The sequence below is a fragment of the Haliaeetus leucocephalus genome, unplaced genomic scaffold, assembly GCF_000737465.1.
Source record: "Haliaeetus leucocephalus isolate CR32 unplaced genomic scaffold, Haliaeetus_leucocephalus-4.0 Scaffold730, whole genome shotgun sequence".
Classification (NCBI taxonomy): domain Eukaryota; kingdom Metazoa; phylum Chordata; class Aves; order Accipitriformes; family Accipitridae; genus Haliaeetus; species Haliaeetus leucocephalus.
This window is the reverse complement of record NW_010973166.1, coordinates 2,981,999-2,995,472: the sequence shown is the minus strand read 5'-3', so window position 1 is coordinate 2,995,472 and position 13,474 is coordinate 2,981,999. Positions and strand designations below refer to the sequence as shown.

At 44.6% G+C, this 13,474-nt stretch overlaps 1 protein-coding gene across 1 annotated transcript in view; it reads right to left on the bottom strand.

The window, feature by feature from the left end:
• Nucleotides 1–3,071: 3,071 nt before the first annotated feature.
• The window catches only part of RGL1 (ral guanine nucleotide dissociation stimulator-like 1), a 112,903-nt gene continuing 102,500 nt past the window's right edge, over nucleotides 3,072–13,474 (bottom strand). Inside the window, exons 12-18 of the mRNA XM_010580730.1 lie at nucleotides 13,047–13,079; nucleotides 11,399–11,520; nucleotides 10,442–10,531; nucleotides 8,204–8,390; nucleotides 5,948–6,196; nucleotides 4,568–4,682; nucleotides 3,072–3,913 (exon numbers count right to left, since the gene is read on the bottom strand). Coding sequence (XP_010579032.1) covers nucleotides 3,726–3,913; nucleotides 4,568–4,682; nucleotides 5,948–6,196; nucleotides 8,204–8,390; nucleotides 10,442–10,531; nucleotides 11,399–11,520; nucleotides 13,047–13,079 — 984 coding nt within the window. The 3' untranslated portion in view covers nucleotides 3,072–3,725. The remainder of the gene's footprint in view (nucleotides 3,914–4,567; nucleotides 4,683–5,947; nucleotides 6,197–8,203; nucleotides 8,391–10,441; nucleotides 10,532–11,398; nucleotides 11,521–13,046; nucleotides 13,080–13,474) is intronic.

Here is a 13,474-nt window from a genome sequence, read left to right as displayed (position 1 = left end):
ACCGACAGGTAAAGCTGCAGTATGGACGCGTCAGCCCGGTCGCCTCGTGTGGGACAGAGCTGGCTTGCATGGCCCTCTCGGGCAATGATGCTGTCATTGGAGTTGGTTTGGATGCTCAGGGAGGCTGAGTTTTATTTAACTTTGATTTCCTTAAGTAGAGCAGTAGCAGTTTATCTTGGCAACAGGGCTGGGTTTTCTTTTTTTTGTATGTATGTGTTTGTTTTTTTCTTTTAGTTCACTCTGGAAGTGAGTGATATAAGGGGCTTGATGGTGGTTTGGGGGCGGGTGGGGAGACAAATTAAGAATAGTAATGTAATGAGTAAAATGAACGTGTCCATTTCAGAGCAGACGTGGCCTCAACCTAGCTCATTGTTCTTTTACATATATGTGTGTGTGTATACGTACACCATTTTCTATTTATTTACATATGCAAGACCTGGTGGATGGCCAGTGGTTCTACCTGCTATGACAAGTGCTGTTTTTCCCTGTCTGTGTTTTCAGTTCCTTGGCAGGTGTTGCCCAGGCTTTGCCCTACTCAGAATTAACTGTGTTTTGGAAAAGTAGGAGCCAGCTGAAACACTTCTGTGTTTTTCTGCTATTTTTCCACTTTCTATGTACGTACTTTTTTTGACTCATCTAATGGGCTTCAAGTAGGAGCACCAGCTTGAACCTGGCTCTTGCCGAGAGGGCCGTTTTTGCTGGGCACAGGGCAGGGACTGTGCTGTCCCAGGCTACGGTGCAGCTTGGGCACAGAAGGGGCGTCCCCTCTGAGCCTGCAGCAGGTTTAGCGCCCACAGCCCAAAGGTGGAGGTTCCTTGTGCTGGGGTCCTGCATTTGGTCATGCATCTTGGAAATGAGTTTCTGTCAGCAGAACTTAGCAAGTGATAAGTAAGAATTTGCCAGGCTGCTTCAGGAACCATGGAGGGCTTTTTTTTTTCCCTTCTCCCCCCCCCCCCCCAGCTTTTGGTAGAGGGTTTTTGTTCTGCTGTGGAGCATCAGAGCTAAGCCCCAAGAGCCCCCAGCTGATGGAAGAAACACCCAGCAGTGCCTACCCCAGTAAGTATGGTGACAGACCTGTGGAAGCTAGGAACAGGTTCTACAAAGTATAAGTAGCAAGACAGCTGAAAAAGCAGCTTTTTCACAAGAAAGGTTGTGGTGGTGAGCTCTAAAAATAAGACTGCTTGTAACCTAACAAACAAACAAACAAACAACTCTGTCTCTGCTTTTGTATAAGAAAGGAAAAGTGCTGTTATACTCTCAATATGGCAATATGAAATTCCTAGTTCACAAATAGATTGTATTTATCCTGAAGGAAATCGAGTAAGGGTCTGTCATTGTGTTTTGTCTCCCTAGGTAGTTTAAGTAGAAAAAAAGCAATCTTAAATTCAGGGTACTCTTTCTTTTGCCTTTGCTATTGTAACATGAGAGGCCCTTTAGTGACAAAGGCAACTGCCACACTTCAGGGACTCACAGTGTGACTTTTGGCAGTTTTAGGAGTCTCCCCCAGTGCTGAAGTGTTTTCTGAAATGTAATGCTGACAGCATTACAAACAGTACAAAACTGTTACTGGATGTGGTGTTGAAGAGTAAAACAGTGCTCGAGGAAGGGTGTAGCTGAAGGGTTACACCTAAAATGGGATGTTTCAAGTTCTCTGGGTGGCAGGGAAGATGAGTTGTGGGAGCTGGCAGAAGTTGATAACAGTTAAAACAGTAAAAGTGATGAGGCTGAAGAGAATGACAGTGAGGTAAGTGAAGAGGTTGGAGGTGTAAAAAAAACCACAACTGACATGCAGTAATAAAGGCCAAGAGAACAAAACAGATTAACTCCAGGCAAATATTAGTGGAAAAAAAGTTTATGTACTTGTATAAAGATTACAGGTAAGCAATTAAAAAAATCTTTTTCATATATAACCTTTTGGAGGGTGTAATTTTAAAATCAAGAACATTCACCTTTCAGCTTAATACAGACATACAACCTCTGAGTGAGCAATACTATACTTCACAAACAATACCCTCCAGACATCAATGCATGCTTACACTGAAATGCAAAGAAAACTGAACTAACTTCTGTTGTAATCTTGCCCTAACTCTGGGCAAAGGTTAAGGCTCAGTTACAAACTCACTGTCTTCACCTTCTCAACAGAAATACAATTGGAATTCTTAAACTATTCAGACTAGGACCTGCATGGTGCTACTTGTAAACAGAAGTGATAACTCTTCACATAGTGTAAAACATAGTACAACCCAACATTGTTTGCAGCGTGAGTTTATCACCCATCATTAATGTACTCTGAGCCCAGTTTTGAAAAGTAGTGCTACAGAACTGGTGGGGAGAAAAGGCCCAGGCATGTATAAAATTCAGTATTTATTTTAACTAATACTAATGTATCTCAAAGACAGCCTGTTCAGTTAGGGCTGCTTACAATCCAATGTCTCATTTATGGCTTTTTAAAATAAAACCTCTAACTATCCTTTCAATGAAACCTGTGTTCTGGGAAGAGACTCAGGAAGTATGTTATTTAAAGTTTCATAGAGAACAGCTGATTAAATTCTTTAGTCCAGCTGAATTCTTTAGTCCAGCTGAAAGGCTGTACCATGTCAGGAAATTCATTTAATAGATGTGTATAAAGAGCAAGGAAGGTGGCTGCAGGTAATGCATAATAATGCTACAGGTATATAAAAACTCTGGTTGTTTGGGGTAATGCTTAAAACCTGGCTATCTCCTCTCAATGCCCACTTTTAAAATAAAAGGTCATGTAGTTGCCCCTCATCAGTGAAAACGTGAGTTAAAAGTTTTGCTCTTGAAGAGTGATTGCACATATTACAAAGAGGTACATCAGTCATTTCAGAGTACATGCAAAAGGCATCGATTTCTGTTCAATGGGTTAGCAAAGTAAAAGGAAAACCACCCTGTAGTGGCATTAAGACAAGACCTAAATCCAGACAAGTAGTGTTTGTTTGCCTTGTTCATGAACAAACCATGACATTCATCCAAAAGCAAGTGCAGTCCATTCTTTTAAAGTTCTTTGGAAAAAAAAGTCCAAAATAGGTAATTTTCTGACATGGAAGAAGTGCAAAAAAGAAGTTTGCCAGCTGTGTGAAAGCAATACACACACTTGCAGTTTCTGCTGTCTCCAGCGATGAGTGTTTTGGGGACGTACCCACCCTGCTTTTTCGTGAATGCAAATGCCTCGTGGAGGCAGCGATTGCTAGTGGCACTCGGCTCACCCACACCTTCTGCAAACCAGTGTTCCTGTCAGTCAGCTGGAGGCTGGCTGAGATCTCCTTCTTGGTTCACGCAGAATTGTATTGAGACTTTTCTTCTCCAGTTTTATAAAAATAAATTTAGACCTTCTTCTGTATAACACTGGCACAAAGGAAAATGTTTTCTCACAAAAAGAGTTGGCTTGTGTGGTGTTCTTAAGACAAATGTTGCAGTCCCATTTTCCCCTCTAACTGGGGCTCTCGCCTTCCTAGGCTAATGTGCAAAACAAAAAAAAATTCCAGTCTGTACTGTCCCGTAAATCCGTGTCTGTCTGTCCATATACAGGTGCAAGGGCAAGGAGAAGCATCGCTGGCTGTAGGTGAATCAAATGTTCACTTTGCATTTCAGCTTCAAATCTTTTCCAGGTTGAATACTGACACATTCATCTACTGGCATTCTGTAATACTGGATGGTAGCAAAGGTACAGTTCTCAGCCAGTTCTCCCTGGCCTGTTGTCTCCCTCACACTGTAATTTTGCTGGGCCTGTTGCTCCGGCACCCCCGTTTGGCAGTTCTAGGGAGTGTCAGACTGCAACGGCCCCTCATTTTCACCTGTCCATTGACCGAAGCTTTTTTCCGCAGGATGAAATCGAAGTTCACATGGCTGTTCATGGCGTAGAACACGTTGGCGTTACCTGGGATCACCAGCTCTGCAAAAGAGGGACCAGAGCAAGCATTAATTGGCAGTATCGCACGTAGCAGAAGGAAAGCCAGGAGAGAAGAGGGACTGGGTGAACAGGCTGCACGAATGCAGCTGGGCAGCGCTGGGCCCCTTTCCTTGTTCCGCTGTGCCGCTTCAGCCAGAGCTGCTTCGGGTGGTGCCCACAGCAGCTGTCCCACAAAACAGGGGGAGCAGGGTCGCAGAGGAGAGGAGATGGAGGCCAAACCCGGACCACGTCCAGCCTGGCAGAGGCCCTGGCAGCCTCTCCCAGAGGAGGCTGTGCCGAAAGCTCTGTTTGCACAGCCCAGTGACAGTGGTAGCATCCAGGCCTGCCCGGATCCGTGGGGAAGTCGTACCCTGCCCGGCCCCTGTGGCAGACTGTGCTCAGGGAGGGAGAGCAGCTGCTCTTCGGTCGATAGCTCTGCATCACAGTGCGCATACGAAGGCGTACCTGGCAACCCGCGAGTGAACTCTGCCTGTGTAAAGCGATGTGCTGACAGGCCATGATAAATCATCCCTGCACACCAGTGATCGAGGGGGGTTAGTCTCACTGGCAGCTGTGACGTGTCCGTGGCATTTCTAACGTTGCTTCACATTTTACTCTTTCCTTCAAAATCCAGCAGAACTTTTCAAGCTTCCCTACCTTTGTCCTCAGAGATGACCTGTACAAGCTCATAATCCTCAGCTGGGTCAGATTCCAGGTTGTGCTTCAACATAGCTCTCTGGATGACAGCAGGAGTTTTGTCTTGGCTAGTTAGCTGGAAAGATAGAGTTGCAATGAGAGATTCTGCTTATGCACTCTATATGATTTAATAATTAGCAAAGGCCTGCCTTTCTGCAGACCGCTTGGTCTTGGAAAAGATTTCAGAAAACTGAAAAAATAGGATGGGTCAGTAACAAAGTAGTAGGTACTGCTAGATACTAAAGCATGGTATTTGTGACATTTGGTGGTGGTGTTTTTTTAGTTCAAGATGACCGATACTGTACTAGAAGAGAGAGCAGTAAATCACAGTGTCTGCTCTCCTGAGCAAACACTTTGAGAGGCAAGGTGTTGTTCTCACTAGCTATAAAAGTCCACATAAATAGCTGCCCCATCTGTTGTTTGCAGACCTCAATTAATCTGCAGTCTCCTGTGCTAAATACTTTGACATCCTGCAAAGATTTTTGGCCTTGTAACTGGGTTTACTGTCTGCTGTGGAAGTGCTGTGCATCCGGAGCAGACACAGGGCTCCCTCTAGAGCCTTACACAGTCGAAAGGAAGGGGGAATGGCTCTTTGCGATTTGGGGAAGGTCAGACCGTTAAAATCATAAGGTAGCTAAACGTGTGTTTGTTCCCCCCAGGCCCTGAAGGACCTGAAGCGTTTGCTCAGCAACTGAGTCTCTGTCAGGTATCTGTAGAGATTGAGTGCAGGCGATTCACGTCACCCATGGTCCAGCACAGGCCCTGCATTCCCTTGGTGGTGGGCCTGGCACTGCCAGAATCCCTCCCCTGGAACCAGCGTCGAGGGAAACACCTGAACGCTGGCTGCTGCTGGTCAGGCAACCTTCGCCGCAGAGAGAAGCTGCAGAATGAAAGGGCTTGTCAGCTTCCTCCCATACAGCTCCGTTTCTAGAAACCAGCTCATGGGGGAAGCTTCTCCAGGGAAAAACTTGGCACATGGCATCTTGTGTCAAAACTTGCGCACAAATTCCAAGCTAGAGAAAAACCAGCTAGCACTAGCAGAAGGGCAGGAGCAGCAAAGCCTGCATTTGATCAGAATGCTTCACTTTGACTTTTTGATAAAACACAAGCTTTAATTTCAAGACCCAAAACTCCCACAAAGATGCTATTTTCAAACCTCTGATTCATACCATGTTCCACATATTTTGAATTGTAACATTCGTCATTTTCCCTTTCAAGCCAGGCTTGATTAGTCCGCTCAGTGAGTAGGTGTTTTCAAAACTAAAAGCACCATTTGTTTAAGTCACCCAGGATGAAAACACGACCAATGCTAACAGCATTTTGCTGTTCCACACCACTCACCAGGATGCTCTTGTACATGTTGCCATTGCTGTCTTCTATGCTGATCCGGATGATGCACATATCTTTGTTCTGCTGGTTGTAAACAGGAGGCAGTACTTTTGAGGTAATGGGTGTCATGGAGACAGAGCACTTGTCATTGGAGGACGGCAAGGGAGTGGATGAGATTAAAGATGACACCCCCGAGGAAGATGTGTCCGTGGAATGGGTGGGGGAAGAGGAGGAGGAAGAGGAGGAGGAGGATTCAGCGAGCTACACAACAGAAAGAAAGAAAAACATTGTCATAAACAGGACATTTTGTATGTCTGCGCATGTCATTCTGGAGGAAGAACTTGAGAAAGCAGAAGGCATATATAAAACCTCTATCATCTGCACTCTGTCCAGCAGGCTGGCATGGTATTCCTTGCCTCCAGAAAAAAGTGAACTACAGTTGAAACTTATTTCCAATTCGGTGAGGGTTGCTTGCTCTTGCCTCTCAGTTAGAGCAGGCCAGGAGGTGGCAGCAGATACAACGAACAGAAAGAATCCGGTTGTGGGCAACAGGCCAGGGACTGGGACCGGCTGGGAAAGAGCAGAGGGCATGGTGGGCACCGCTGCTCCTGCTCCAGGTCGGAGCCTTTACATGAGTGAGAATACACACACGCTTCCCAGTCTGCCACTTCTCCTTGAGTAGTCTTTCCTCGTTGGAAACTGCCCCCTTCCTCCTTCTGCTGCTCAGGGTTTTGCCTTTCACTTCATCTGCCTTACTCAAAAACTGCCGAGACTATCTTCCTTCTCCAACTTGCTTATCGAAACCACTGTAACAACTGCTCCAGCTAAATTGTTTAAATGATTTATGGATGCCCGTGTCTGGGACCTCATGCTTCATTTGGTTTAAGAACATTTAGTACAATTTAATTTAATACCCACAAGCTAAACCCCAATATGACACTCTTCAGCAAAACATCCCTGAGAAGGGCTTCAACAGTACAGTTAATGCAATTTAGTTCAAAATGGAAGAGTCTGTAGGAAAGACATCCCTGTGGATCCCCTTATCAGATCCCTTCTGCTGGTTTCCTGCCCGTACAGCTTGTCTCTCTGGATGGTAATGACACATGCCTGGCTCATCTGCTCTCAGCATGAACACTCTCAACTTCAGCCTTACATTCATTTTGCCATGGGGTGTCCCAGCTGCCAGCATGTGGGGTGTGGGACTTTGCCTTCTCTGCAAACAAGGGATTTCCTGGCACATCGGTTCAGTGCCTTTGTGTGAGACACTGGCTGCGTGTGCTAGGAGCGAGCTGGTGTGCGCGGGGGGGGACGGACGGGGACGGGGGGGGCGGACACAGCAGCACTGCACTGCACTGCACACTGACTTCCCACTGGAATTCAACTGAGCCAAGGCAAGGTGTTCATGCTAGCAGCAGGGAGTTCATGGGAGCTCAAACCCACGGGGGTGGCGAGCTCTGACCTTCCCTGCCTATCACTCGGTCAACTGCAGCTGCTCTGCCTTCCCCAGGATTAGGCTGTTAGTAATGCACACATACTTTTCCACCCAGAAAACACCTTTCGCCGGAGTGCAGGCACAGCTTTACTGCAGCTGGGCTTTCCTTGGTGAGCACACAGCTGCTAAAGTCAAACTTCCTTTTCCAGCTACAGCTGATTGAGCATGATGGACACAACAGCAGGCTGCTAACAGCAGAATAACTCATCGAACCTGACACATTCAAGGAGGAAATGACTAGCTATTGATCTTGCTCCACTTCAGCTAATGCTGTCTTCTGTTCCATTTGTTTTTGTTTGTGGGGGCTTATAAATCCTCTTGTCCGTGTCACCACTAACATCGTGCTGCCATGTGCCATGAGCGAGCGTGCTGTTTAGGATCCTCACACCATTTCTCACAGGCTCGAAGGTAGAAATGCTGCTAGCCTGCCCCATCCCTCTCAAAAAGCACAATGAGGGACTGAAAAAAAAAAATTAAGCTCATGCTTCTCCAGGGCCTCACCTAAACCAAAAACACTGCCAGGCACTGCAAGAAAATGTAGTTTCAGGGAAGGAGAACTTCAGTCTGACTTGTATCTCAGCAACATAGAAGGGATTGTGCAAAAATCCTGACTGGATTGCTTCCATTTTTACACATTTATTTCTAGAGTCTCTCCATTCTGCTAAAAGCAGTGCTCTAGGCAAGACCAACAGGCTTGGGCAAGCGCCTAGGGGCTGCCTGTAGTGTCAAGAGTGTCTCACAAGCTATGTATTCTGGCAACAAGGCCCAGACCATACCTTTTTCTGAGGCTCATCAGGAGTGCCTGTGGGAGTGTTGCAGGCATCTTCAGATTCAGAGTGATTAAACTCGCATGATGAAACGCTGGCTGAGTCCGTGCTTTCACCAGAGCTCCCACCTGGAGTAGATTTGGGTTGCTCTTTGATGGGTGTGCTATGGGCGATCACCTCAGAGCCTAGAAACAGGCTAGTATAGAAAAGAAACCATAAAAGCCAGTAAGTGAAAGCAGACCTGAGCTGGGCAAAGCTGTCACTTGGTTCAAAAATCTTATGTATTGTTTTGTTTTCCTATCTTGAGTGGCCTATTGTTTTCATTTCCTCGATGTTGTTTATATGGTTTGTCAAGAGTTTGTTACACACTAACATAATACCTTCTTGACCTAGCATACCCACCAGCTGCAAGGCCAAAATCAGAGCTAATGCTGAAGTATCACAAATGAGAATCCTCCTCAGTCTTTAAATTTTCAGACTCACTTGCTAGGAAATGATTGATCATAAACCTCATGCATTTACAAACCAAGGGACAAAGGGCAAGTTAGAGGCATGGGAGCTGGCTCCACCTTACATGCTCCTGCACGCTACTGTCACTCCCTGGTCCTTCTCACACAAGGCAGCTCAAGACCTACTTAGTTGCCATGAGTAAGTGAAACAGTGCATGAAAGGTAACGCATGGCCATACACCAGGCAAAGGTCTTCAAAAGGCAAGTTCATCCCCTCTTCAAATTCTTTCACTCAATAAAGGTGCCCTCGCTAAGAGTCTGAATGGAGATGTACACAATGAGGAGATGACAAGAAAGTGTAAATTATAGGCTCTCCCTCTCTGAGACTCATTTCTAAATGCAGGTCAAGTAAATTGAAAGGAGTGTCAAAGGAAACAAACCTGTATAATACGTAAAGTAGAGAAGGAAGGTGAATTATATGCTATGTCAGCATGCAGTTAATGATTTAAAACAATTTAGAGAGGTGTCACTCACTGTTGCCGGAATGAATTATGCCAGTCTTTTCAACAGTATTAATTTACAAAACACATTAAGAATGCAGATGAAACAATTGTTTAGACAAAGACTGCACAGTGGAAACAAACTCAGTACAGTAAATTACAATACTGTGGCACTGAAACACAGTCAGAAACGAGAGAATAAAGCCTGTGCTCCGCCGCAATGATTCTTACGCACAGCTTAGGCACACGCCAAGGGAGACACAAATGAGAGGCCACCGACGGTTCAGGCACTGTCATCTTCAAAGCTCACATTCTCATAGCATATCACCACCAACTCCGATGGACTAATTGAAACACTTTCCAAACAGCTGCCCAGATTTTTTTTGTGTATCAGGACTCAAAACTCTAGATGGAAAACGCCTATTCTTCTTTCAAACCCTAACCTGCAGTAGTGCTGACATGAAGTGAATGGCTACTGGCTGTTCTGAGGAAACTAGGTACAAGAGCCAAGCAGGAAAGAGAGTTAAGAGCTGATAGTGCTGTTAAATTCATCATTTCCCCCCTCATCTTGATCATGCCACTGGTATGCGGGAGTCCCTTCATATCTCCTCTTACATCAGGTTCAAATTTCTCACCTTTCAGTTACTTTTACTTCAGTCCTTGATCTCTGCTTTCATTCCCTGCAGGTTTCCCTGAATTCCTGCTAGTCTGTTGTTTCCCATGTCTGCTTAGCTGCACGCCCCTGTTCTCCACCCACCTCCTGTTTGAATCTTTGCAGTATTAGACTAAATTGGACCATGTCCCCATGATTTTTTTCATTCTCTAACTTGAAGGCAGTTAGGCAGATTGTTTCTATTACCAAATGCCTTTTTGCTAACCTTCATTTTCATATTAAAATCCTGCAAGGAATTTTTGCATGTGTATAGCAAGTTAGACTAATAATAGGCCAGACTTTATCCTCATTTACTCTGTTTTGCTACTGCATTCAGGGAAGTTATTACACAATAGATACTGAATTTATAATCCAGCACTAAAATTGTTCCTTTTTCTGACACCTTAGGAAGGCTTGTTTGTTTCTAATCTCTTTCATCATTAATAATCCTCATGACTACTTATAACAATAGAAAGGAACAGCTTCAGAGAGAAGTATGCATTTCTAGCTGATAGTGTCTACTTAAAGTAAAGCAGTCGTCTGGCTCCCCAGCCAGGTTTTTCAGCTGGTGAAATGAGTACTGCTTGTTTGATTTTTTTCAGGTCCATATTAACACACCAAACGCCCTTTGCCCCGTTGTACTTACAGGCTGAACCTCTTCACCATGCTTTTCCGAGATTTTGGCGATGTGGTGCTAGTGTCAGCAGCTGCTTCAACCTCACGTGAAAGGCTGTAACTGCAGAAGAGAGGCCACTGGGTTAATTTTTACAGACAATACTCTTAGTTATATATCTCAAAGTAGCAATATTCAAGAAATTCGAGAAACCTTCAGTTATTCCCACTTCACAGAAGGCTGCGACCCCACAAAGAGGAACATAGCTCTGTCTACATTTTACCATGGTGAAGAGGATATTTCACTTCTTCATAATAGTTTTAAAAACGAGTGCTTTTTTGGATCACATTCATCATTTTATTTAAAAAAATAAATCAAGAAAATACTTAACGTATTAGTTTTGGATAAACTGACTTTTTTTTTTACTGCGACTCAATACAATGCAGTATGTATCTGTGCTTACACTCTTTGTGCAGCAGAGTGATATTCAGCTACCTAGTGGAGATATTAAAATGCTGTAAGTAAATTGTCTTGGGTTGGTCTAGCAGCATGTGCAGTAGCACAGAACTCGGCAGGGCTGCAAAACCCTCCCCAAACGCCCAGGAGACATTCATCTGGTGAGTGCTCAGTGAGCTCTGCGTTGCCTTGGCTACCTGCTGCCCGCATCCACCAGCTGAATGCTCAGTGACTGCATCTTGACATCCCTTAGGACTGACTTCAGAGTGTGTGTCTGGGCATACAGACAGCCCAGACATAGACTATCATATTTCAAAGTCAGAAGCCTGATCTCCAGTCTCAAAACTAAACCCTGCTCAGTGTTCAACAGGTTTTCTACAGCTGTTTAGCAGAAGGCAGATGTATTTCCACGCTCCTCGAGCAGCAGTATATGTAAGCTCCTGTAAGAGGATAGCTGAAGGCTGGCATAACCTACCTGCAGGTGGGTGTGGGGGGTAAGAAAAGCCTGCTTCGCCAGCTGTACTGAGAACCTACCTCTCCTCGTCAGTTAAATGCTGCTGTCTCCTGAACCACTGGATGAATTTTTGGTCTGGTGTCATGCAATAGCTGTTACATGCAGATTGCAAGAGCTTGATTTGGGCAATTACTTCAAATTCCTAAGAAAATTAAAAATCAAATAGGAATTTTAATTAGAAAACAAGATAAAGACAAACTCATTTGCATACTAAACACATGCAACAACACATCCAAGACAAACTTAGTTTGACCTGAAGTTCAGTTTCAGTTGAGTTACTATTTCAAGAACCAGTTCTTCAAACAATGAAGTCTTTTTTTTTCTTTTCCCCCAGCATCTGTAATGTGCATTGAAATGTCAACATTTTATCAGACACACACAAATTAGAAGACAAACACAAGGAATCATACTTCACCACAGACCTTTTCTCAAGTACTAACTGAAGTGTAATGTCCATGCAAACCCCACCGAACGGCAGCACTGTTGCTTGTTCCTCTAGGAACAAGGGTAGCAAAGCATCCTAAGTTCTTCAGATTATCCTACCTGCTCACCCCTGCACTGGCCAGACCAGCTCCGAGAGAGGAATCATGCTTTGTACTTTAGGTGGTTCTCAGGCAGCAAGCAAGGGTAATAATTAGGGGTGCCTGTGATGAAAGCAAAGTCTGATCCTCCCCAGCTTTGCCCATTGTGCGCTCACACTTGCACCAGAGGAACACAAAACGCTACCCTTAATATGTGTGACTAAAATGTGCTGCTCTTCTGTAACTCCACTTGCATAAACACTTTGCCAAAATAATTCTTAAAAAGCCCTTGTGTTAGAGCAGGTTATAGAATCAGGATGTAGGAATGGAGCTGAGTACTCAGCGTGGTTCAGAGGACAGCTTTGCCACTGGTTTGTATGAAGCTGGACTGATGGCTTCAGAGAAGCTCGTTTGTCACATTATTAGTATCCTGAGCTGTGTAGTTATACATACAAGGCAAGTCCAAGAAGTGTTTTGTAGAGCTGGGAGCAGTTAGGGGAAGGGAATGGCTCCATCACAGCCAAATCCAAGTCTGCTTTCAGACCCCAGAACGGAGATTTGGCACAACTTCATTCAGACAGATGTAACCCTAGTACCTTTACTCCTACATAGCATTACTTATCTCTGACCAACAAGGATCAGGCTGAAAGGAAAGACTGGTAGCATTTATTTCTCAGTCCCGTGTACCTAGTTTGCTCTCTGCAGCCTTTTATCTACAAACAGTTTACTGCAGCAGAAGGAAGATACTTACAAAATGTATCTTCTGGAAAGCAAGTCTCATGCCACTAGATCTGATTTAACACACAGGACATACACATGTAACGTATTCCCATGAACACCAAATGCAGGGAGTGTGCATGCCCCAAATGTAAATCCCATGGAAGTAAGTCGCCTGCAGCTCCTCTTCCCCTACTGCACACATCTAAAAAGTAGGTTCTTTTCCTGCACCACCCCTCACAGTTTGGCAGAGGCTCACAGCATTTTGGGGAATCTATATTTTCCTCACAAACCTGCATTAAAATTAGCAGCTGTTGTATACGCCTAGGCAAAGACAAATAGCCTCACCAAGAGAATGCTCTAGAAGAGGGCATTGGTAAACTAAACAAAAAACAAACAAACAAAAAATATCACAGAACATTCAACTTACCCTTCGCCTCTTCTCAAAATTTATCAGGCCACCCTGTTGGAAGGAAAGAGAAGGGATCAGAGTAGAAGAGCACATGCTCAGTTGAATTTAATCACAAACAGGATGAAGTAGCAAAGGCTAATGTAAAGCACAGACCTGCCCTGAGCAAGGACCTTCTAAAAATACCTGATTCCAGATCTGGTATAAACCACAGTACTCATCCGAGTCTCCAAAGGATATCTGTCTTCATGGTCTAAATGGCAATCTGCCCAAGAAGAGAAGCCCAGTACAAGAATGCTCATAAAAGCTGTGTCGAGATCAGATCTGAAGAATGCTAGGAGCATTTTGCATGCAAGAAACAAACTTGGCTTTTGCCTGTGCTGTGAGTTTAGCAGTGTTCCCAGTGAGTGTGTTCATCAACTGAACATAAAGCATGGACAGAAGGGAAA